The sequence below is a fragment of the Larus michahellis genome, chromosome 2, assembly GCF_964199755.1.
Source record: "Larus michahellis chromosome 2, bLarMic1.1, whole genome shotgun sequence".
NCBI classification, from domain to species: Eukaryota; Metazoa; Chordata; class Aves; order Charadriiformes; family Laridae; genus Larus; species Larus michahellis.
In genome coordinates this window covers 102,643,652-102,670,511 of record NC_133897.1, presented here as the reverse complement: position 1 = coordinate 102,670,511, position 26,860 = coordinate 102,643,652, and the positions used below count along the sequence as shown (strand labels likewise).

General features: G+C 38.8%; 1 protein-coding gene across 1 annotated transcript in view; it reads right to left on the bottom strand.

Annotated features, from left to right (window-relative positions):
- Positions 1-26,860, bottom strand: part of CTNNAL1 (catenin alpha like 1) — a 62,352-nt gene that overhangs the window by 11,553 nt on the left and 23,939 nt on the right. Inside the window, exons 3-11 of the mRNA XM_074576424.1 lie at positions 22,481-22,668; positions 16,837-16,956; positions 14,471-14,560; positions 13,991-14,161; positions 12,701-12,901; positions 9,839-9,925; positions 6,270-6,428; positions 4,562-4,654; positions 4,093-4,243 (exon numbers count right to left, since the gene is read on the bottom strand). Of these exons, the coding sequence (XP_074432525.1) occupies positions 4,093-4,243; positions 4,562-4,654; positions 6,270-6,428; positions 9,839-9,925; positions 12,701-12,901; positions 13,991-14,161; positions 14,471-14,560; positions 16,837-16,956; positions 22,481-22,668 (1,260 nt within the window). The remainder of the gene's footprint in view (positions 1-4,092; positions 4,244-4,561; positions 4,655-6,269; positions 6,429-9,838; positions 9,926-12,700; positions 12,902-13,990; positions 14,162-14,470; positions 14,561-16,836; positions 16,957-22,480; positions 22,669-26,860) is intronic.

Here is a 26,860-nt window from a genome sequence, read left to right as displayed (position 1 = left end):
AATACACATACATATTTTTTCAGGTATTTAATTTCCTTAGTTTTGTAAGTCAGATCTTTGCTATAACAGCAAAAGACTTTTTGCCATATTGTGATCTTCCTTTTGTTTATTCCAGTCTGCCTTTGTTTTTCGTAATGTGTTTTCTCTAACGTGTTTTTCCTTTTATTTTTCATGTTTTAATTGAAAATTAATTTTTATTGTTTCATCCTCTTTATCTTCCAATTTTCCACTTTCTAATAGTTCCTATCAAGTTTTTTCCTCCAAAATGCGTCTATTTCAACTTCTAAATCCTGCTTTTGATCTCACTTCTTATCTGAGATTAGGGTGGCTGCATCCCTGCCTCACACTTCTTCCTAGAACTCTGATTTCTAAATTCTGATCTGTATCCCCCATTCATTAACTCTGGCCCTCTGAAATCCTCATGGTCATTTAACTCCTCTCAAATCAAGAGGGCAAAACAAAAGTGGAGGGCAGAAAAGGAAGTTATCTTCATAAATCATTCTCTCACTTCTCACCAAGTCTCAAGGGAGCAATCAGGGGATTATTCACATTCTTCTCCAGCATGTTGAAACCAAAAAATTAGGAAGAAAAAAAAAAAAGGGGGGGTTGGCTGGCATCCAACAGATTGGATCAATGCGAAGTACTTTCATTATGTCATTCATCTCAAAGTACAAAAGCCTCAAAATTCAGTAACTAATCTAAACTAGTAATTCTGAGAACAAAGCGATCCCTCCACCACCTGAACCAAATCTCTGGGCTGGCAGGAGCCACTCTCTAGAGATGCTCCAGAGATGTCTGGCACTCTCCTCAGCCCACACCAGCCATGCAACCTCGCAACCTTTCGAACACCAACATCGTGCAGAACGGGCCTCCTCATTGTTGGATTAAAAAGCGTTTTAGGATTAAGCAAAAGAAGTTCAACTCTACCTCACTGTACAGTTCTGCGTAGCACAGAGACATTTTCAAAATGCACATGAGGATAACCAGGCTATGGTGTACTCACTAGCCTCCCCCACCCCTACCCGCCTGTGCACCCCACTCCCCAAGACAAGCCCATTTCAATTTGGGCATGATCTGGTGCAATTACATTAAAATCGAGTAAAATATTGCTTCATTTCCAAGCTAAATCTGTGTCTTTATCCATATGAGTTTTGAACCTCAGTATGAGAAATACCTAATTTGCTGATATGAAATAAACACTGGATAAGGAGTTATGCAATTGCTCATAAAAATAAAGAAATAAGTATAAACAATGTGAATCTAGTGCAGTCAGAAAAATGCTTCTTTTATTTGATGTGTCCAGCACATTTAGTCACCGTTCAATTCTTGCCTCTTAAGCTGTGTTCTGAACTCTCTAACAAAGCCAAACATTTAAATTGGTAGTACAAAAATACAAGTTTTTAAACTTAGGAGAAAAAAAAAATATATTACCTTCTTACTGTAATTCTATTTTTTGTTACACACAATCACAATTCTACTAGAAATAAAGCACTTCTTACATTTTAGTCTGTAAAATAAAGACACTTTTACCAACCTCAACATTAAGACAAGTATTGTGAGTTACGAGAAGAATAAAATCAGTCATCAGTTGTGTTTTCTAGGAGAAAAAACTGTTGAAATTGGCAAGGTAACTTTAGGGTATTTTCTGGAAGCAAAAAGGTGGGGATATTTGGATGGGATTTTTTTTTGCCCTTTCTTTTTTTGACAAGAGTCACACACGAAGAAAACGTGATTAGCCCACAACACAGAGGAAAACTTTGTAGAAGACGGGTGGATATAAAGAGACTAAATTATTTTTAAGGAGAGAACTGATGGTTAAATATGAAGCAACCCAGATTCATAGAGATGTCCCTTACCAGCCTGGGCTGCAAGACAAAGAAAACGGAGACGTGATTTCTTAAGCATTGTTCTGGCAATACAAGACCTAATGGACCCAAGCCCATATAAAGAATACAAGCTACGCTTACTATCTTACCAATGGTGGTGTCAGAACCCTTTATGCTGAAGGAAAGCCTGAGGAAATGAGAGACGCTAACAAGAACAGATTCATCTGGCTATGCCAAACAGGAGAAGATAGTCTTCACTGCACCCAGGCCCACACACGCTATAGCCTCTAACACGCTCAGCAACACCTACTCATTCTCTTCTGTCTCCTTCAAGCAATGACAGCAGGTTGCCTTGTGAAATGATGCTTTAAAGAAATTGGGAAGTACCACTTGCGGAAAATGTCCATTATCTGCTGTCAACAGCCACAAGAGAAGAGAAAGTTACTAACTCCAGGAGAGGCTGGGAATCTGCTGCAACACTTCAAGAACTATTTGTTTGGAGAGCCAAGTATGTGCTTTGCTGTGACTGCATGATTCTCATCCTATTATTTTTAAATACAGTAAAACATATATATATATATGTATACGCACACATGCACACACACATAAATATATAAAAAGGTTATCATTCAACCCTGCTAGACCATTGTACGAATATGAAAAAAGTCAGATACTACACTGATCGGCTCTGCAAATTCCAAATGTATTGGAACACATTTAATATTAGAGTAATACCCTATTTTAAGTTGCATTATATAAAATTTAACGCTATGTTTGAAGAAAGTCAGTATGTCCTTGGCTCCCAAAACAAAGACCCCACGGAAAGTTAAAAGGCCCATAAATAGGATCTCTGATTGCTACACAACTTTATATGGCATGCCAGATCAAGGTGGAAGAATGAGTAGGACAACAATCATGTATTTCTCAAACGCCTCCAATTCCCAATAACCTGCGCTACACGATTATTGTAAACCCACTCAGAATTTCAATATATATTTTCCTTTTACACGTCTTCAGGCTCAGACACACATTCATCCAGCAACCAGCAGCAGCAACTTAAGATATTACTGCCTTGTGGTTGTGTGTTTACTGTCCTTACAACCAAGCTGGCAGAAAAGAACCGCTTACACAAAAACCCGATCAAGTACAGGAAGTTAAACTAACAAAATAAACTCTAAAAATGAAAAAAGGTCTCACATTAATAGCAAGATGAAGTACTGTATCATTGATAAAGTGTCATCTAACCTGAATAAGGATTTACTTTTCCTGTATCTTAGATACAAAAAAAATGAAGTCCTTGTATTTAACTAAATCTAAACTTTTAAACCTGAGTGATTTTCTTAAAAATACAAGACATTCATTATTATTATATATTACATTCTATCTGTACGCAATTATACCATAAAGACTGAAACAAACACGTAGCCGCAAGAAGTATGACAGGCTACACTAAAGACATCATCTGAAAAAGGAATTGTTAGATAAAAATGAAAAACAAAAAGGCTTCCATTTTAAAGGTAAATTACCCTACGCTAAAAGTAAACACAGATTATTTTTTTTTTCTTAAGATTCCAAGGTTTTCTTCTACATGTTGTACAAATACCAATAAACTTACCAACCAGAGAAAATATCCCAAGATTGTGCAGAGTCGTCAGAGATTCCATCCAGGAGAAAGGACAGCAGTTTAAAAATCAAATAACTACATTCACTACATTATGAAGTGAATACAAGGCAAGCTGACAGTACAGAATATATGTGTGTGTATATATATATTTTCCAGAAATACAGGAAATGAATTAAAGATGTCACACAATTCAAGCTATATCTTGATTGCCATGAACTGGTATGTCCTAGACAAACCAAAAGGTGGGACGAAAGCCCTACACCCCTAATATTTGGACACCTCTGGCAAAGAGTGGTGTTGAATACTTTTGTGTCCTTTGAACAGTTCCATTTGATTTTGATGGAAGTAATCACAGTGCAGGAAGTTAAACATACCTAATTTTACAAAAATCAGGCCTTTAAATTTTTGCCTTTTCTTTGAAAAAAAAATAAAAAAAAAAATCAGTAAGTACCCTAATTTGACATCTATACAAAAACAATGCATTTGTGTACTGCCACCTAGATTCCACATTGCCATATGGGATGTGGGACTGCTTGTTGCACTCTTCTCCTAAGAAAACAGTATTTCCTAAATTACACTTAAAATTCTTAGACTAGATGTTTTTTAAAACTATGTTTTTCTGTTTCTACATAGCATTCTTACCTCTTCTTCCTTCAAACACATCGTTGATTTCTCTTAACAACATAGACATGTCACTCAGTTGAGACTCCCAGGCCTCACAGAACACCTCCAGATTTTCTTTCGCAATCTTGCTAGATGGATGTAACGCCAGTGTTTCTGCAGCAGAAATTATCTGGACAGAGAACAAAACATTTGCTATTGGAAGTCCTAGTACATAGCGTTGCATACGAATTCACAAATGCATTCACAGGCAAAACACAAAATTAAATTGCTACTATTACATCTTTATACTATATTTATCTGACATTTGCAGGCTTGATGATCTTCTGCGTGCGGTCTTTTAGCTACCACTCATTCTTTTAGCTACCACCCAAGTGTAACTCTTTTAGAACTGTTTCGAAGAGTTCAACATTAGGTCTCCAAAAATTCATATAAGTAATTTTTACTAATTTATGACCGGTGGAAGCAGCCCGATAAAAGCTAAGCATACCTGTGGGCCAGTGACCTGAAAGGTATCTTCTGCATGTATGCAAGTAATCTCAAGGGGCTCAGTTCCAGAAACATGCCTCAATAAGCGACACATCTAAATATTTTTTATAAATATAAAGAGAAAAGAATGTAAAAAAATATGCTTTCCTTTGTATCGAGAAAAGGTACACACACACACACAAAGTTATTGATAGTCCTTTCAGAAACTTATTTGGGACTGCAGAGCTGGGTGTTTCTCAGGGAGAATTTACAATAAAAACAGGGCTAAATCCTGTCTTGGAACATGTAGAAAGTCACCAAGAGAAAGAAAAGTCTTATTAAATAAATAAAAATAAACCAACAACAATTTTGCATATTTATGACTGAATAAACCTGAAAGTAATCAGACACCTATGGAACTTGAAAAAATCGTAGCATAAATGACTTCACTAGAACAGGCTTACGCAGCCATTAGCAACCATGTGGAAAATTTAGGCTTTCATCATCCAGGGGACTGAATTATCTTTGAGCAAATCAGCATCAAATTAATTTAGGGAAGAAATACTGTTTCCTTTCACAGTAAGCAAATTGTAGTCATCCTTTTTTAATTTTTTTTTTTTTTTTTATTTTTAAATAAGATTAAGAGTGAAGTTTGGGCTGAGAAGGAACACCAGCTTTCAGACCCATAGGAGAATCTATAAGACAGAGACAGCACATAAGAAACTAACTGCACTGTCCATCATCAGAAATACTATAAGGCCTCACGTACAAACGCTATTTAATCTCACAGTTATGCCTGAAAAAAAACCCAGTGTCTTAATGGAACACTAATTAGTCACAAAAAAAGGGCACATTAAAGCAGAAATTAAAAATCCACAGGGTTGATTTGCCAGTCCTGGAAGTTCAAGGGTGTTGCTTCTGTGTATTCATACTTCTGGGATGAACCCTCAAGCCCCATATGGAGAATTTTTTAGAAAATAATGAGTATTAGATGCCATGCAAGTATAGCTTCTGGCATCACCACGTTCCAGATCAAAGTGATGTATCTGTGTGTGTCTCCTACTGGTATAATTCTGCTCATCTGTCAGACAAGAGAGCAAAAAGGTCTACATGGCAGACATCCTCTCCACACCCACTCCTAAGAGCCATGATGTCCCAATAGTCTTGGAAGTCCTATTTGTCCATGTGCGAATACCACCATATGAAACCATGAATGTATTAGTATATGAAAGATACATACTGCTTTTCACAAAGGAGAAAAGCTTTTCAGTGGCCCTCTTGACTGACAAAAACTACACAAGATCTTCCAAACAGTCAAGTTCACTGCAGTAACAAACTTAACCTTATGTTCCCAGCATTCTTAAAACGTGTCTCCAGATTCAGCTGTTGCTGGACACCCAGTGCTTGAAAGAAATAGGCTATTATCTCTACTTGGATCTAGAAACCTATTTTGTTAATGAATATTTTAGCCCAAATATATACATACAGATTGAGTTTAGATCCAGGAGGAGAACTGGGTACGACTGTACATCCCTTCTACAACAACTGTGCCACAGTGACACCTATGTCCCAGACCCTACCAAGAACAATACAAAATTCAACAGTATACTAGGAAAATAAAATAAAAGTTACAAAAACACAGACCAAAGCCTTCCTAGAGGATAGATTAAGACAAATCCAGCTACTCATTTTTTAAGTGCCTTACAAAAAGACAGCAGCCATGAACTCACCTCAACAAGTTGTTCTTTCTGCTCTGATAGCTTGCAAGTATATTCTGCTACAGCTTCAAGATTTCCTTCTACTCCTGTGATTTTTAATGCTTTCAGAACCATATGATCCGTATGGTATTTTAGTAGATCTGCTGCCAAAGATGTTGCTGCACTGTGGACCTTGAGTGGCATTAAAAGAAGAAGGAGAGATAAACCTTGGAAGGCAAAAAAATTCATCCAGTACCAAGTCAAATAAACTTAAGAGACAAATTGATTTTTCTAAGAAGAAAAAAAATTTACTGTCATGAAAGCTCATATACAGCCTGCATATTATCTGGGGCTTTAATTCTTCAGTTACTATTCAAAGTACAAAGATAAAATTCACTAATTCACAAAAGAGCAGCTGGGTAAAATCAGGACATGAAGTTATCACTGCTGCTTTCTCATAACGTTACAACTGGGAAAAAACAGGTGCATGAAATTTGTGGGGCATTGAGTTCAGCATAAGCATGGCACAATGGCCACCCTACTTCTCACGAAGAACACACATGAAACTGTGACTCAGACTGAAGCCACACAGCATCTGAGTTTATAATACATTAGAAATTAACTTCCTATGAATAAATTGAATTCTCAATGATGCAAAGAAAAGTTTGAATGTAATCAGCTTGTGACACACCCTTAGAAAAATAAAAAGCATCTTTTCTGCAAAGAGACTGAAGCCAGAGATGGGTCTTGGAGAAGTCTTAAACGCTCTCCCTACAAGCAAGAAGCTTCCCCTTGAAACACATCCCTAAATCCAGACATACTTTCAGACCCATGGATCTGCAGGAATTGTGCTGTGAAGGACTCTGCTTGACAACAACTATCAGCTGCTGCTGCTAGTTCAACTGACTAGTCTGTAGAAGGTTTACCTACACCCTATAATCAGTCCCATTTTAAAAATGTAGGTAAAAACAAAATAGCAACCTCTTTAGAAATAGCAGAGCATTGTTATGCTCATAAGACTATTACAAGTCCTGTAATATGACCCTCACTTTGCTGCACTGCACTGAATATACAAACTCGTCTGTTCAAGAACAAAGTTATTTTTCAAGTTCTTATAAATGGAATGAGCTTGAAATTGTGACACTGGTGGACCTCGACTCTGTAGAGAAGAGAACGTTTACTAGAACAATATGTTAGGTTTTTTATTCCACTGGACTCTACCTATTTTTATCCCCTTCCCCGGCAGTACTTCCTGTGCAGTCCAGAATTAAGGGGGTTTTTTAGTTGGTGGGGTTTTTTTGTTCATTTGTTGGGGTTTTTTTATGTCACGCAAGAAACCCAAATTGTTGCCTCAAAACCTGCTGCGACTATTTATTTGTATTTTTAGAGACAAAAAAAGGGTATGACAACCTGCTATAAACTGTATAGCATTGCTCGCATGCCATTAAAAATTAGCACAAACCACTAATGTCAGAAATGAAGTCAGCTCTAAGAAAGAATACCTGCAAGGCGTGTAATGTCAGACTAGGAACTGGCAATTCTCGTTTATATATAGGCTACATAGAGATTACCTTTTCATTAGAGATTCTTTTCATCCTGATCTAAAAAAGAAATTTACTTCTACTTAATGCTGTCTCTGATCATTAGCAGGAAAATCATCTCAAGGAAGGAATGTACCTTTTGTTTCTTCCATAAAGTGACAAGAGATGTGAAAGAACTACTTCTAACAAGGCTGTCTTGTGTTCTGAGCCACCCAGGCTCTCAAAAACATTTTAATTAGAGTCACCATATTTAAATTTCACCAGTAGAGATCCCGGTTGCTGACTGATACGCTGTACCACCTGACGTCAGACTGACAGGACAGTCCTCCTCAGCCACGTACAGAAACACGTCTACTTTGGGATCAATCCAATCATTACATACAGAACAAGGAAAATGACACAATAGTCTAAAATTTACTTCTACAAGTAGCATAAATCCTGTGCATTTTAAAAAAGCTCTTACTAAGCAAGCTTTTGTACGCTACAGGTCACCGAAGTAAGTCATACGGAACTTAAAATTTGTTAGTTTAGAAATCCAAACCCACTCAATTTGCTCCACAATTTCTAAACCAGTGTGCTACATTTTCACCTCCACTGCTTTTAACATGGAGCTACACCCCAGGGCACAGGTAACTCCCTATTTTGTATTTTATGCCACCTCTGTCAGCTGGTTTAGAGAAGGTAATTTTCTATTATTGTCATGTGACAAAATTCTTTAACTTAAGTGTGGTAAATGCACAGTCCTTGTTGCACGACATTTTCATTATTGAAACCTGTGGGCAGGACAATATGCTAAGATTTACATTTATGCAGCTGCAAGAAAATATGAGATAGCAGCTATTTCTTCCACATACTATTTTCCAGCCACCTTTGGCTTTATGATCTGTGCAATTACATAGGCTCATGCTATTTTGACTGGGAACTCTTCCTCCTTATTCAGCACCCAGGAGTGATGTTACTCAAAAAGGATGATCTTACAGTTACAGCAGCTGAATGTCACTCTGGAAAAGCTCTGCTTCTGACTTCCTACATAAAGGTGACCAAATACATACACATTACGGGTGGCCCAACTCATTGCCTGACAGCAGAAGCACAAAGCACTTAACTACAACTGAAATAGATTGAAATCATCATTCAAATCTTCAGGGCAGCTGCAGGAATTATGATCTGGAAGACTAAATTTCTCATTTTGCCTCTATTAAAAAATACGCAGCGTGATTTTTTGAGCGCTTGAGGTTTTCCAGCAGCTGAGAGCTCAGTCTGAGCAAGTTCACTATACATCCCCTAACATCTCTGCACTGCTCTGTAGCCTAATATTGAAACCCTCACTGTCCTTAGTCTTCATTTTTCCATCTGTTTAAAGGAACAATAATATGAAGCAGTTGAATAAGATACCTGAATGCTTTGCAAATATTTTGGAAGCTGCCAGAAACCAGTAATTCTGCATTTGGCTCAAGTCTGTGGAACAAACAAGGCACCAATGCTGTCCATTAGAAAGGGCAGGGGGGGAAGGACCCTGCAGTCCATCCCATGTACTACATTGGGCAGGTACGTCATACGCGTGTGTATGCTGACACGCAGCACACTTGCATTTAGGAAAAGAACGATTTACAAGAAGCACACAGACAGCTGCCAACTGTCTAGAAAATACCTGACTATAAGGCACCATCACAACACATTTCTGCTATAGAAATCAACAGAACAGGTTTTGTACAAACAAACAGCAAATGTAATTTATTCATTTAAGCACACACTAACAAGAAAAGGTATTTACGCAGTGACGCATGAATCCCCAAGGAAAGTTTAGCCTTTATGTTTAAAGTAATGATTATATATACAGTACTTACTTCCAAACACTTCTATTTATTGTTGTTATGCATTCGTCAGATTTCTAATCAGTTCTAAGTAAGGACACAGAAAATGACTAATGTAATTCTGATTTAGCTGCCTATAAACAGATACTAGCCTTTTTGGGTAAAAGATCCTATTTTACAACTTCACATACAACAAGTAAGAAATTCAAGCTTTTATTCAGTTTATGCTTGCTTAAACTGGACTTACCTCTCTTTTAAGTTCATTCATGCACTGGCATGTTTTTAAAATGGCTACTTCCAAGTCTTCCATGAGATCCTTTGTCTTCTGGTTTTGCTACAAGCCAAAGAAAGCAGCCGACAAAACATTACACAAAAATCCCGTCAAATCCCACCTTCACATCATGTGTCATGACTTCAAGTTGCTTTAGAAGACAGCCTTTTCTTTCTAGATGTAATGTTTTCATTTGCACATCCTGTGTATATTTTACTTGCAAAATTCTTTTATAGAAACATTTATCACCAAATCAAATCTAAAAATAATAGTGATGCAAACTAATGGACTGTTTCTGTTCAATGGGAATATATTTCTGAATCTCACTGAGCTTTTTTCAGGAAAAAAGTTCCCTTAAGCTTTACAACTTACAAAAATCTTCTGTCTAAACATCCTGAAGTAGAGCAACAGTTTAAGGCTTTTTTTTTTTTTTTTATATAAATACCCTTTTAAAATAGAGTGGTACCTAAGCATTACACCAAATGCTCTATACTGAATTACAAAAAGGCTACTGAAAGCATCCTTGTAAGACTTTAGATCATTGTGTGATTTAAATGAGTACAGTTGCTAACAATATTTTGTTGAGGTAGCTTCAAGACAGAGCTCCCACTTCTGCAAACAGCACCTATCCAAGGGATGAGCCAAATGTTCAGAGACATACACTAGGAGAAGAGTTAACATAAACACACGCAAAAAATGTGTGTAGGTATAGACATGCACACCTTCTATTTAATTTAAAGGAAAAAAAAAATCCACCCAAGCCAATATGATCATTTTCTCAGGTATTCTTTTCTGTTCCAAGTCTCAAAGCTACCTGTCCCTCAAATTTAAAGCTTTCCTTTAAGCAATTTGTGTAAAAGCGTAACATCACAAAATCACTTTTAGCACAAGGAACATAACGTTTTACACTCACTAGACTGTCCTTTGTATTTCTTTTACTTATTTAACATGCAACATTTTTGCTCCTTCTATGTGAAGGAATTGCGTATCCAAAATAAGGCTACAGGAACACCTAAAACAGGACAGTAGCTTGTGATCTTATGAGCTTGCACATACACAGGAAGGACTTCAGAAACATTAAAAATTAATACAAGAGCATTAGATTATCTGTTGTGCTCCAGCTGGTTTTCATTAACATGCAGCAATACAAACAGGAGCAGATCAGTGATGTCAGTCTAATTTAGACTTGACCTAGGTTACAAGACACTTCTGTTTGAAAATACACCCTTCACTGAAGACTCACAGTTACTCTGCTTGCTAAAAGGAAGTATGGTGAGTGGAAAGGGAAATAATTGTGCACTGTAAGAACTCTACATATCCCTTAGTTCATGTATCCCCAAGGCATGATATCTTTTTTTTCCTTAAATCAACAATCCCACTTGAATTAAATTAAGTCCCTCAGAAAACACTGAGCCTCCAATGAAGCTGCTGAGATGAAACTAAAAAGCCACCTCAGTAAGCTGATGCTATTACGTCTGCTTACTGCGTCTTCAGTCACAGCTAGGCTGGGTTATTTATTATTGAAAATACTTAATGCATAAGCACACATGTGCACACCCAAGTATTTTCACGGATCATATATATGTGTAGTCTTGTACTAGCTCTCATTTCTATCAATGAAATGCAGCATGTAAATTATCTACAGGCGATCAGTTTACACCAGTAACAGAGCTCAGAAATACCCAACTGTACTGGTTTTGGCTGGGACAGAATTAATTTTCTTTATAGTATCTGCTAGGCTACTGTTTTGGATTTGTGATAAAAAAAGTGTTGATAACACAAGGATGTGTTACCTATTGCTGAGCAGTGCTTACACAGCTGCCTACCAGGGCTAACCACCAAAATCAAGCTAAATACAATTTTAGTTTCTTATAGTTACAGGATTCTACGCAATTTATATTCTGTATGTGCCGTCTTTGTAATAACAATAGTCTGTATTATCAATAAGAGTTACATGCTCTTCAAAAGGCACTATTGCATTAAGAATACCTGACTGCAGCATCTGATTCAAAGAGGAGAAAAGAAACAAAAATGCTTTCTCGTAAGTAATATACTCATTTAATTGAGTATCCTATACTAGTACACATCTGCCGTATTTCAGAGTGTTGATAAAGACTTTGTGCTATACCCTTCCCCAGGAACAAGACTGAAAGCACATCAGCATCAGAAACAGAAACTGCATTTTCCATCTCTGCTTTTCCTCCCCCTTTTGCATGTATCTTGTATCATCTTCGATGAACAAGATAAGACAAATGACAGAGGGAGGCTTCATGTGCTGGTTCTCTAAAAAAGGAAAATTACCGTCATTTAAATCTTGTAAAAAGGACAAATAAAAATTCCCTGTAAGTCTTAGTATCTCTCTCCTCTCTCTCCACAAGATTAAAGACACAGTCCATTTTTTAGAATATTTCTCTTTTCAATAGTTTAAGCATTTTCAATATTCATTTGAAAAGAAACAGAAACTGTGGTCACTGCCATGGGATCAAGACAACTGAAGCCTCCAAACTACTCAGCCAAAAGACCTAACTGTTTAAGACTCTGTAATGATACTTCCACTCGCCTTCTTGTTTCCGCTTAGAGCTTCATTAAAATTAGGCTGCTACCACCACTAGTAGCTTAATTTAGCCATCAACGAACAATGAACCAATACCACTGGGGCAGGGGGAGGACAGAACATATTGAAGCTGCAGAAGCACAGAACGAACTCTGGCTTCCTTGATCAGCTCTCGCTGTGAGGAGTACACAAAATTCTCTCTTCCTAGACCAGAAGAAACACTGCATTAAAAATTTCTTTCCAAAGTAGAGGTGAAAAGATTTACTTTGCTAAAAAGCTCTTACAGCTTGCATCCACACTGAAACCAGCTGCTCTAGTTCCATTTTAGCCTGTTTAGACAGCTCCAAAATGTGTTCTCTGTGCTCATGACTGGTATAGGCAGAGTCTGTGAAGTCCTCCGTATGTTCCAGGATAACTTCCAGCATTGTTGAAAGGTTCTCTTTCGAGAGGAAATAAAGGTTCTCACGAAGACCCTCCACCTTATTCTGAAAAAGAAACATATCAGTTCCTTGAGAATTTATGTGGTTATACAGTTGTGATGCAAACACAGAAAGCAGATGCATCATTTTACATTTTATTTTTCTCCTCGGGGCTTTTTTTTAATTTTTCACTTCTTTTCAAAGTAATCCAACAATTTGCTTGTATCCAGACATCCAGTTTAGGCTTTAGGGTTTTGTTTTTTTTAATGTAATAATACCATCAGCAAATTACCAACCACTCATCAGAAGTAGCAGCAAATACACTACTGTTCTCCTGCTGCCAATAAAATGTTTTTAAGTTCAGTAAGTTTCCGCAATTAATTATGTATTCAGATTTTGTTTGCTCTTTACAAGTTTTTCCATATCATCTATTTTGAGTATTTCTCTAAAAATTTTCATGTAGCAAATTGAATACTTTGAGGCACTTCGCAAAAATGTCAACCAAATTCTAAAGGGGGGGTGTAAATAAATAAATAATTATTTTTTAAAAAACAACCAAACCCCCCAAAAAAGCAAATAAAAAACCCAAACAAACAAAAGCCAAAAACGAAACACAAAGTGACAGACTCCAAAGAAATGAGACATGGTTGTTCACTAACTGCTCTTAACTGACTATGAAATACAAAAGAGCCTTTATCAGGAAAAATAGACCGAGCTACACGATACAATTTAAATTCATAACATTTTCTTTTAAAAACGGTTTGCTCTTTTAAATGTTTGGATGAATATTTTTGTGTGCAGTGTTAAAAATACTACCAATTATGAAGCAAGAATTCTTCAGCCACAACTATTTTAATGAGGTATTGATTGATATCCTGATGCACTTAAGTTTATTCACGGTTCAAGGCATCACCTCAAAAAAACATTAGTGTTCTGAATACATTTTGATCCAGGAGGAGATGGCAAGTATCAGAAGGTGTATTTTAGCAATGATAATGAAATTATAATCACACCTCTCATCAGATTCTCTAACATCTTAGGACAGTTATTTAAGTTACACTACTGAAAAGATGCCGCTCCACCATTTGGAACTTGAAACTCTAGTTTTGAGGTAACTTATTAGGTTGTAGAAAACAATACTATTTCTAGTCTTACCTTGAATTCTTTGATGCCAGAATATATGCTGATGGGGGCCATTTCATTTTCTCCATTTGGTCTTGAGTCAGTTACAATTTCTATTACCTGTTCCAAAGCTAATCTCATGCGATGAAAAACTCCATTTTTGTTTATACGAGCAGATTCACAGTCTGGATGCCTCAGGCAGGTCTTTTTAAAGAAAGCAAAGTAAGTATTATGAAAGAGTACACACGCAGTATAGCGAAATGAATGCTTCCTGCTAAGGCAAGTCTAAAGAATGTGTTAGAATATAATAAATTATTTCTGTTAAACTGCTACTGTGTTAAGTAGAACTCATAGCATTGCTCAGAATGTAAAAATTGCTGTCTACTTATTCTTTAGTCTTACATCCTTTTAGCTTGAAGTTTAAAGTGGGGCTGAGAAGGAAGAGTCAGCTCTCCTGCCAGATGCCATACTCTGTGATTTATCCAAGCTGTGTAAGCGCACACACTCACTCACCTTCGAAGCAGTGAGGAGCATCATGGTGCACTTCTCAAGAACAGCCCTAGATGCTGCCATTCGAGCCTTTTTCTTCTCATCCTTCAAATCCTAAACATCAAAAGCAAAAATGGCATGAATATTACACAGTATCTAGAATGTTAACTGTGAGACTGGAAAAAGGAAAGTCTCTTGCAGATGGACAGGTTGCGAGAAAGCTTCTTTACGTCTGACAACTGCTATTTTCAGCCTAACTCATGATCTAGAACTTGATTTTCAGACAGATTTCAATTTATGCATTTATTCTTAGCTCTATTTAATTCAGATTTCAAAGAAGGAAGATCTCAGAGATACAGAGCATGTTATGTAAACTGTCACTAATTTTGCTATCTTTATCATATAGCAGTATTCATAAAACAGGAAATTGAGGGGAAAAAATATACCTGACTAAAAAAAATTGTCTGGAATGGGGGGAGTGTAGGGCAGAGACAGAGAACACCAGTTCTTCATTGTACTGTAGTGAAGGAAATGTAAAATAAATCCTTTGTCTACTTGAGTGTTATATTTAATACATACCAGTAATAAAGAAAGTTCTAACGGGCTAAAAAAGCAATTCCTCTGCAGAAATACATTGAGTACAGTAACTTTTCAAGAACTCTCCAGGGAGAGGGATATATCTGCAAAATTTAACTAGACCCCCATAAAAGTTCATCAAAAGGGAACAATTTAGAGTCCAAATTGGGATGGGGTTGGGAGGGAGGGAAGAGGGCAAGACAGGAATCCCTCAACATGTAAGAGGGTCTAACAAGAGGGAAGAACTTACAAAGCTACAACTAAGGTCTTTGCAGTGCTAGCAAAAGATAGCAGAGGGTTATTTGAGTGTTAAACAGGCAACTGAATGGGACCAGCTAAAAGGGAACAGTTTACAAAATTGAAATAATCCTAATTTACCTTAGATTAGGAAAAACACATGGATAAATCACAGCAGCAGTCTTTTGACATTTTAATATAAATCTTATTTAGCAACTACAGAAAATGTTTAAGATCAAAATCACCACATTAAAAAATACACAAACCCAATCATCTCATTTCTGAAATTCTGACATTACAGTCTGATATATCCGACCACACTCAAGAATTTCTAGCATACTTATAATTATACTAAGGAAAAATACTTTGAGGGGTGTTTCCTCCCAATAAAACTAACAATGCCACATGGCAGCCTTCAGACTGTAAAGTGAGCATATCAAGATAACTCCTGACACAATTTAAAAAGTACAAATGAAACACTCTTTCCCAAAGAGTCATGTAGGCAAAGAGGAGAGAGCCAAAGACCAGTTAACACTGAAAACTAAAAACAGTTGAAAAGAATATCACTTGCTAGTAACACACCCTTCTCTTTCCAAGGAACAACTGCTACGAATATTTCAAGGAAAAATAAAGATAGTTCCTTTTGAAGTAGGTATTTCCTTTAATTATATGTAGCTTTTCCAGACTGATTCTTCGATACTGATCCTGTACTTAGCAGACTCAGAACACATCAACGGTAAAAGGAGCGGGTTATGTTTTTTGAGCAAAGTTGTCCAACGTTTTATCTGAAGGATGCTCCACCATAACACAAAAAACTACTTCTACATGCATAAGGCTGGCCAATTGTTTATACAAATTGAATTTTGAACTTTGCTAGGTATTAGGGACTCTGTATATCTATATCAGACCCTGGTATGTTTCTGAGTGGAGGATTTGATTGCCAAGGGTAAGCAACTGGAGCTCAGAGCGGAAGCCTCAGTAAACCTTTTATTTACTTGGAAGTAGCAGCAAAAAGCTTCCTGCGTGAATGAAAGGTTTTGAAGAGTAGCTGCATGTTAGAAGTAAAAAACCACTACCCCAGCATAAGAAGGTTTTGACCTAAACCTAAAAAAATATTCCATAATAATAATAAAAAAAATACAAGCAAATGCTTTATTAGGATTTAAAGAGTTCATGTTTGGAGTTTTTGAAATAATTACTCTGCTTTCAAATCCCTCCACTATGTGCTAACATCAAATGTTTCTGTCAAGTAACAACAGACAAATTCTCTACCAGAGTAATAAGCCAGAAAAGTTAGAGCTGAAAGACAGTGATTGAAGCCAAAGGACATCTCAAATAACACGCACCCAGGCTTCTGGAAGATATGCAGATCAAACAACACATTGATATTTCTGAGGCTGAGCTTTAAAATCAAAAGATGTCTTTGGGTGGAGCAAGGAGAAGTTAGATTTCAGAGACAGGACACCAGCAATCATGTTGTTTTGTAATGGTTAATCATTCCAGCAGAACCCAAATCTTACAGTGAATCAGATGAAAATGATACCTTACATCTCTCTCAGCTTTTCATTAATACTTACATTTTGCCGATCTCCAGTTAAATGGGCAAACTCTACCATTTCATTTCCAAACTGGCTGAATATTTGTACAAACTCCTGGAAACTACTGACTTTTTCTAGTTGTTCCATGGTTGCAAGAACCTGCAAGATAAGGGAAAATACTGTAGATAATCAAGATACTAAACAGAAAATATTATTACTAAACTAGGAATATTATTATTTGCAGACACTTTAAATCATGTTGTTTAAAATGTATATATTTTTCCACTATGTAAGCATTAAGAACTCAACAGCTGGAAATCAAGTCTGAATTAATATTCATGCTTCATTCAAAATGAGTCATTTGTTGTCAACTCTCAAAAACTTTTTCCTCACTCACCCCAATATCAAGAGTAACAGCATTACAGGATTCAGTTTCTAGATTTAGGAAAAATGTTACTGTCATATTAAATTTAAAAATGTAAGTACTTGAAATTAATCTACAGATTATATCCCTATGTTGTAACTCTCAGTTTCAAAGTTCAATTTCAGATGCATAACAGCAGTTCTTTATTGTGACTGGAGATAAGATACCACATGAAGATTTGACAAACTGTACTTGAAAGGGGGCTGTATCAGGAGAAGCGTGGCCAGCAGGTCAAGGGAGGTGATTCTCCCCCTCCACTCCACTCTCGCGAGACCCCACCTGGAGTACTGCATCCAATTCTGGAGCCCCTACTACAAGAAAGATATGGACGTGCTGGATCACGTGCAGAGAAGGGCCACGAGGATGATCAGAGGGCTGGAGCACCTCTCCTGTGAGGACAGACTGAGAGAGTTGGGGTTGTTCAGTCTGGAGAAAAGAAGGCTCCAAGGAGACCTTACAGTGGCCTTCCGGTATCTTAAGGGGGCCTACAAGAAAGCTGGTGAGGGACTTTTTAGGATGTCGGGTAATGGTAGGACTGGAGGGAATGGATTAAAACTAGAGATGGGACGATTCAGACTGGACGTTAGGAAGAAGTTCTTCACCATGAGGGTGGTGAGACACTGGAACAGGTTGCCCAGAGAGGTGGTGGAAGCCCCATCCCTGGAAGTTTTTAGGGCCAGGCTGGATGGGGCTCTGAGCAACCTGATCTAGTGGGAGATGTCCCTGCCCATGGCAGGGGGGTTGGAATCTTTAAGGTCCCTTCCAACCCTAACAATTCTATGATTCTATGATCTTTCCTTTCCTATGCCAAAAGTATCTTCCCTTGAACTAATAAAGCACTCTATATACCTGATAATGACAAACTACTCCCTCTCTGCAACCCAGGTAAACCCTCCTGGAAGCACCTGTTCTTTTGGAATACAACAGCTCCTCAATCTCATAATCTACATAAAGCAAATGTTCCACTAAATCCTGTGAGCACAGTGGAACTGACTGCTTTATCATCGGCTGGATGAGGGGAGAGCCGTAGATGTCATCTACCTTGACCTTAGCAAGGCTTTTGACACTGTCTCCCATAACATCCTCATTAGGAAGCTGAGGAAGTATGGGCTAGATGAGGTGACAGCGAGGTGGATCGAGAGCTGGCTGAGTGACAGAACTCAGAGGGTTGTGATCAGCGGCACAGAGTCCAGTTGGAGGCCTGTAACCAGTGGTGTCCCTCAGGGGTCAATACTTGGTCCAATTTTGTCCAATATATTCATTAATGACCTAGATGAGAGGACAGAGTGTATCCTCAGCAAGTTTGCTGATGATACCAAGCTGGGAGGGGTGGCCGACACTCCAGAGGGCCGTGCTGCCATCCAGCGTGACCTGGACAGGCTGGAGAGCTGGGCAGAGAAGAACCTAATGAGGTTCAACAAAAACAAGTGTAGGGTCCTGCACCTGGGGAGGAAGAATGCCAAACACCAGTATAGGTTAGGGGCGGACATGCTGGGAAGCAGCTCTGAGGAGAAGGACCTGGGCGTCATAGTAGACAGCAAATTATCCATGAGCCAGCAGTGTGCCCTTGTTGCCAAGAAGGCCAATGGCATCCTGGGCTGCACAGGAAAGACTGTGGCCAGTAGGTCGAGGGAGGTCATTCTCCCCCTCTACTCTGCACTGGTGAGGCCACAACTGGAGTACTGTGTCCAGTTTTGGGCTCCCCAGTTCAAGAGGGACAGGGAACTACTGGAGCGAGTCCAGCAAAGGGCAACCAAGATGATTATGGGACTGGAGCACCTCCCTTATGAGGAAAGGCTGAAAGAGCTGGGACTCTTTAGCCTGGAGAAGAGAAGGTTGAGGGGGGACCTGATTAATGTTTACAAGTATCTAAAGGGTGGGTTTAAGGAGGACGGAGCCAGGCTCTTTTCAATGGTTCCCAGTGACAGGACAAGGGGCAATGGGCACAAGCTAGAACATAGGAAGTTCTGTTCAAATACACGGAAAAACTTCTTTACGGTGAGGGTGACAGAGCACTGGAACAGGCTGCCCAGGGAGGTTGTGGAGTCCCCTTCTCTGGAGATTTTCAAGACCCGCCTGGATGCAGCCCTGAGGGATGTGCTTTAGGTAATCCTGCTCTAGCAGGGGAGTTGGACTAGATGATCTCTAGAGGTCCCTTCCAACTCTGAAGATTCCGTGATTCCGTGATCATGCAATATTAGACTGTCCGAGTATGTCATGTTATGCAGCCAATTCCACAAAGCCTGCAGAAATAGGAACTTCTATGATTTAGGTGTTGATGCATGAGCAAGGCTGGGATATAAAGGACTTGGAAGGAAGCAGCAAAGATGAAGATGTGAAAATGGCAGTATAAGAGTGTAAGCAGCAGAAAACCACAGGACTGAGAAAGTGCGGATGTAGAAAAGTAAATGTGGTGAGAGGAGAAAACATACCAGTTAAGGTCCAACTTTCTCTTCTAAGAATGGATTAAAAATAATAGTGATTATGCTCAATCATTCTTAGTTTAAGCAAGTATAGAATTTCATGAGTACGGTCTTGGTTGCAAGCAACTCTGTTAGTTACCCTAGAGCAAGTGTTTCTGTCATGACAAATCTCTTGTCAAATAAAAATTTCAGTGAAAGCACACACATTTCCATTACAGCTAACAATTCTAGACATTCCAGACAGAGCTGACATTCCAAGAAACTACGTAACAGGGAGAAACCGTACAGACAGCTCTAAATTTGTCTAAAGCTTATTCAAGAAGCTGTTAAAATGCAAAATACCTGTGATGTCTTCATAATTTTTCATTTTAAACTTTCTTCAACATGAAACACATAGATAGTAATTAAAATGTACATTTTTAAATACAAGGTTAAAAATGTGTATCAAAAAAGGCTTTCAGTTCCTATAATACCTGAATTAGAACTTCGTATTACTGCTGTACTATGAATGTCACCTTTCAGATGGCAGTTGTAGGCTGACATCACTTCAGGGCACATCCATATTTCGATCCAATCCACAGAGTGTGTCAACACCCCCACTGTCTGTCACTTCCCTATTCATTGTTCTGGCACTCCTTGCCTGACTGAGGACAGTAAGCGGAGCAAGACATTAAGCTCACTGATCCAGTGAGTAAGTCTGATGGACAGTACAACAAATTTTGTAAGATAGGAAAGATGTGGGCAGGGACTTATGAAACGCACACAAGCTAAGAACACAGGGATAATAGATATGGTGCAGAGGAGGCAGAAGCAGGAACAGGATCATCAGCATCATCGACCAGAGGCTGGGTTCTGGAGCAGATCACCATTCCAGGAGACCTCAACACTTCATCAGTCTATGAGATTCGATGTCCAACCACTACACTGTTTTGCTGTCCTTTGCCCCTGGCTGACTTACCAACTGTTGATTCATATGAGGAAGATGATGACAATGAAAATTAAGGCATTCAGAAAGAGGCAGCAAGCAAACCAGCACTAAAAGTTTAACATTGGTCATTCAGTTTCTGAGATGAAAATGCAGCTGAGATCTTCTGGAGCAGTGACCCACTCCAAAGAGCCAGCATCTGCTCCAGTTGGCAGTACTGATAATCCTGCTCCTGCCTTTCCATCCTCTACGCCACATTATACTCCACCATCCCTGAGTATTTGTGTGCACTTCGTAAGTCCCTGCCCACATCATCCCTCTACCACAATACTTCCTACAGGAACAACTGCTTTGCTATCCATCATACCAGTGTCTGGCGCACTTTTCAGGAGTGTACTCTACAAATATCAGGGTATGGCTGTGTAAGACACCATTGTTTGTTTAATTTGGTCCTAGAGATGTGAACTGCTCTACTGGTACCATAAACAGAAGGCAACATTCTAAAACAGATGTAGACTATGCATAGAAAGAAGAATGCAGTAAAACCCAAAAAACAACAAAGACTAGGGTGACTATGGCAATCAGTCAGACACACTTACTCTGGAAAATGAGACTTCATTTGAAATACTTTCAAAATTAAAACCTGCACGTGTGCTTACTACGTTCATATCCCTGTATATATGACAATACTTTCATATATATTTAAGACTATCAAAATCCACGCCCTGCTGCTGAAAGGATGTATCACTCCTTATCCCTTCATGATACAAGCACTTGCACAGCTGCTCTGTAGCCTAAATCTGTGTTAACACCAGTCACTTTTGGAAAGCTGAATTAATTTAGATCACTGCATGGCTGCAGACAAGGGCAGGAAAAAAGCTCAGGAAAAGCAGCAAAAGGTATTAAATGCACCATTCCGGTCTCCAGTGCAAGAAAAGAGCAAAGCTACAAGTAATTTCAGCAAAAAAATAAAACTGCTGCCACCTTCACCAACCACTGGGAGAATAGGGGAGCAGTGAGACAGCAAGTGAGTGCTGCTAAGTCTAAAGCCAGGCTAAAACAGGTATTGACAGAGTTTTTGAATCCTGGACTCAGCTAAGAGTCTTTTATCTAGAAGCTATAAAATAGAGACCAGCATGTCTGGAAAGCAAATTGGGACAAAAGACGAGAGATAGTATGAGGAGTCAAAAGAGGGGCTCCACTCTGGATTATGAGTTGAAAATTAATGGAAAAACTCAGGCCCTATCAGGCTCTCATTTTTCAAACATGAGGTTTTTCTATTTTTGTTTTAGCACATCAGGGGAGAAAAAAAAAAGAAAGTATCCTACAGTCAAGACAGTGCAGTACATGAAATGGATTACATTTGAGGTTAAATGGGTCTTCATACATCATTTAAATCAGCTAAGTAGTTTCAAGACATAAGTTAAACTGCACAAAAAACTTTTAATCTGAAAGCTTCACTTCACTAGCACAGGCTTTTATCAGCATTCCTCACAGCTTTTTGCCTTAGACACATTCATAATGCTCTCTTTGTCTTGATCCTGACAGTACAAACATCCTGTCCTTAGCAAGTAGAAGCTTTTACGGCCCATTTTACTGACAGAAACACTTTCCATCTCGCAGCAAAGTTAAAGTTAAATAAGCAGTAACACATCTTCTCCAGCATACTAAGTCAACAGAGCAATACATAAAATGTAGAAAGTAACTTAAAATTGTTATTTTATTCCTCCTGACTTACAGACATCCTCTTTCAGATATCTGGTAGGTGAACCTGTGTAAGACACTCCTTTTTTACCTCTTTATTTTGCACTTTCCCTAGACATACAATGAAAATACCACTTCATTTAGCACCACTCTTTTGCATTGACTCCAGATATCAGTTAAACAAAACAAAAAAGAAGCTATAAATACCTTGTTTCTTGAAGTTATAATTTGCTTAATAACAATTCTGTCTGCTAACACCAGCACCTTTGTGACAGAAGAAAGCAACAACCTTGCAGCTTTTACTACACCCGTTTTGTCCGTAAAGATTGTTATGTGGCTATCAGACTCTGGATGATCCAAGCTCGCCACGTCTGTAAGCTGTGCGATTGTTTCACCTAGAAGGAAAAAATAAATAATTAACACTCCACACTTACAAAAAAAGATACTGGGCCATTAAGCATTCTTAACTTTTATCTTTGAGGGATAAAACAACAATTTCACAGCTACCTAGAACTCTCTTATTTCACTTCACTTCCTCCTACTGACTGTTGGTGGCACCCTCTCCATATTTAAATCTGGACTATTCAGTACTGCCTCATTCTTCCATCTGTAACATACACTAATTTTCTTACAGTAGTCTATGGATATTTGAGGTGGAGGGAGTGGAGCTGAGGAGCGTGGAGGGACAAAACATTAACGGGAGACATTTTTCCAATTTTAATAGCAAAATGCAAATCAATATCTACACTTGCAGCATCAACCCACTGAAGAAGTAGGATGCAGCAAGGAACGAAGAACTACAAATTCCCCTCCACCTTCCAAATTTCAGTTAGTATTACCATAATTTATGGATTTCCTATTCCTGTAGAAGTCTTCAGGCGTGAAGAATAAAGAGATCCCAAACAATAACTTTATAACTTATAGGACTGAAGCATTAGTCAAACTTCTGCACTTTATGTTCAAAGGAGGACCACCAGACAGTATGTCATCAGAAACAGGAGAGAGAAAAAAAAAAAAAGGCAAAGCAGCACTGATTTTCAGTTCATAAGCATCTTTTTATTCAACTAGCATTTAATATGATAATGGTTAAACAGAACTCTTTGACCACTTTTATTTTTATGCAGTTAAAAATTCTACAATCCAATGCAGTCAATGGATCTCCTTGTCTGAGAAAAATCACAGGCCCCTATTCAATTCAATCTTCTGGAGTCCCCTAGGTAATAGTGCAATAGAGGAAAGGCACAGAGCAGTTTCCTGTTCCACAACCACATAAGGACTGCTGGGAGATTGAACTCAGGCAAGCTCTTAGACATGATTTTTGTTAGCATGCAAGACAAGATGATCAACCCACAACTAACCTGCAGGTCATCCCTGAAGATAAAATCTAGGACATTTAATTGAGTCCCCTATGACTCATCTTCAAAATCTCAAGTAAGGTAATTCACCTAAGCAGACAAGATACTCACTTCAAAAGCCTGATAAAGCCAGAGGTCCCTATGAAGAACCTCAGGGTGCATTATTACTCTGGAAATACCACACAGAAACACTATGGAACAAAGACGGCCTGACAGTCCTTCAAACTACAGAGCTCCATGCTTCATAGTGGTTATGCATAGATTTCTCTCCTCCAACACCTTGATAATCCCTTCAGTTCATAAATTGTCTGAATAGGTCTTGCATTATGGCAAAGAACTTCCAGTACTTTTGCTAGGACCAAGACAGGTCATAAAAGCAACGGTACAAATAATCAGAGGGTCTCTCTATTATAGGCACGGAAATACAATAAGCAGAGTACAATCTGAAATGGTGAGTTCCATAGCTGAAGGGCCTGAAGAAGCAAGAATAATTATGGCTATTATGGCTAAGTATGGCTATTACCCAAACAGTGAGGGCAGCCAGATACACTAACAGTAAAGTTGTAGGACAAGTCTCCAGTCAGGCGAGGAGATAATTTAACAGCAAAACAGATTGGCCATTGCCTTCTCCACAGTCAAATTCATTCCAGTTCAGGCCAATTTCTAGTTGGAACTGTTCAACTTTATCAGCAGATTAACCCCAGTCTCTTCATTTGACCACAAAATATATGTGACAACATAAAACCCTGTAAAAACGCACAGAGAACAATTAAAATAGATGTAAAGTGCTTTTGGTAACCAAGGAAGGATGCACAAGATCATTACCCGATTTCTTATGCTGTGGGATTCACCTTCTTGAAGATGAATTATCAAGTCATAGGTGAAGCATCTAATCATACAAAGAGTAATCAGAGAACATAGAAAGAGCTGCAACATCTGCCTGTCAAAAGCTCCAGACAGCCCTAGAAACTTGAGACTTGTGACAACATAACAAAGGTTTCCTTCTCTGCCTACAGCTCTGCAACTACAGGAACAGGAATGGTGCCCTAGGAGTAAGCTACAAGGAACAAGACCTGGTAGGGTAAAAAGACTGAGCTACAGCATATTTAAGACAGCTGGGCACGCATGAGACCACGGGGCACATCCAAGAGTGCCAAAGGAACAATTCGGTGTCACTGTAATGCTGCTATCACATCTGAAGCTTGCGACAATTAGGACAGAGTTCCAATGATAGAAAGGCAACAGAAACACTCATTTTCAAGAAGGGTAGCAAGAAAAAAAATAAATCGGGTAATTACGGGCTGGTCTGCCTCACTTCAGTCTCCAGAATTATTATTAAAATCATCCTGGAAGTCATTACCAGACGAAGCAGAAAAAGGCTATCGGGAAGAGCCAGCACAAACCTGGAAGGGCAAATAGTCCCCTATCGACCTGAATTTCTTCTACGATGAGACGACAAAGTCTCTAGAAAAGGAAGTAATGGATGCTGTGTATCTCAGGTTCAGCCAAGGCCTCCGACATGATCTCCCATAGTGTCCTTATAACTAAAACATGAGATATGGGCTGGATAAGTGAACAAATAAGGTGGGCAGAAAATGGACCTGACTGTTGGGCTTGGGGAAGGTGATCAGTAGTACCAAGTACAACAGGTGGTCAGTTACCAGCTGCAACCCTCAGGGACTGATACAAGGCATCAAAACTATTCCCTGGATGATGGGCCAGCATGTTCAGCAAGTGCGTGAACAACACCAAACTGGGGGAGTGTCTAACACTGGAGGACAGGGCTGCTAGACAGAGGGACAGGCTGGAAAGATGATCTGACAGGAATTTTGTGAAGTCCAACAAAGGCAGTAATACCAAGTCCTGCACGTGGGCCAGGATAACACCTACAGCAGTAGAGGCTGGGGTTAGCTGCCTAAAGAGAACCTCTGCAAGGAAAGACATGATGGTCCTGGTGGACAGAGAGATGAACAGGAGTCAACAATGCTGGCCAGCTGCACACTGGGTTGTTAGTAGAAGCGTAACCAGCAGGCTGCAGAAACAGTTCTTCCCTTCTGATTGGCACCTGTGAGACAGCATCTGGAGTACCATGTCCAGTTTGGGGCTCCTTAGTACAAGGGAAAACACTGAGACAGTGGAGCATGTGACACAAGGGGAGAGGCTGAAGGAAGCGGGTTTGTTCAATCTTAAGAAGGAAAGGCCAATGGCAGAGTTTACTGCGGTCTACAACTTAATTGGCAGGTATAGAGAAGACAGAGAGGCTGATCCCAGAGGTGTATGGTGACAGGACAAAAAGTAATGGACGAGATATAAGAAAATATTTTTGACACTGTAAGGGTGGTCACACACTGTTATTCTGTTAAGTTATTCTGTGATTCTGTTTATCCATTTTAGATTGTTAGTTTTCAACCTTCTTAATTTAGTCCCTCTCTGTAATAAAAGACAAGGCAAAAATAGGAGAGCACTATTTATTGCTTCCATTTCACTCCGTGTCTTCCTTTAGGGCTATGTAGTCAACTGGCAGAGAATACCAAAAGTGTTATGACACTAACTCATTCTTGACATGTGTTTTTTCTTGTAAATTAACCAGTCTTTCCCAGTTTTGGAGGAAAAAAAAAATAAAAAAAAAAATCACAGATGGGCATCTAAAACTGTGCTGCTTTGAGTTACATTCCACTACTCTACCGTCACTGTAAACACTGACACAGTGCAAGACTAATGTTAGGCAAAATCTGCTACGTGACCCTCTGCAGTGTTTTATGATTCTATTTTGAGTCAATCGAATTACAAGGTTTATTACAAGGAAATAGTCATAACAAGTCTGAAACACTTTAGATCACTGATTATACCCTTCACAAGAGGCAGATACAACATCTGTCATCCTTCAAAGCCTCTGCAGGATATGCAATTGATTTAAAGACTCCCTACTTTTCGTAGCAACTGAGACACCTAATGTTCTAAATCCTTTAGTGTTGAAATCTTACTTGTGAAGTCCAACAAAGGCAGTAATACTAAGTCCTGCATGTGGGCCAGGATAACACCTACAGCAGCAGAGGCTGGGGTCAGCTGCCTAACGAGAACCTTTGCAAGGAAAGAAATGATGGTCCTGGCGGACAGAGGGATGAACAGGAGTCAGCAACGCTGGCTAACAAAGTGTCCTTTTATTTTTTGAAGCACTATCTAATTTACTGGCTAAAAATAAACGTGAACAACTCTACAACATCCTCTGTCC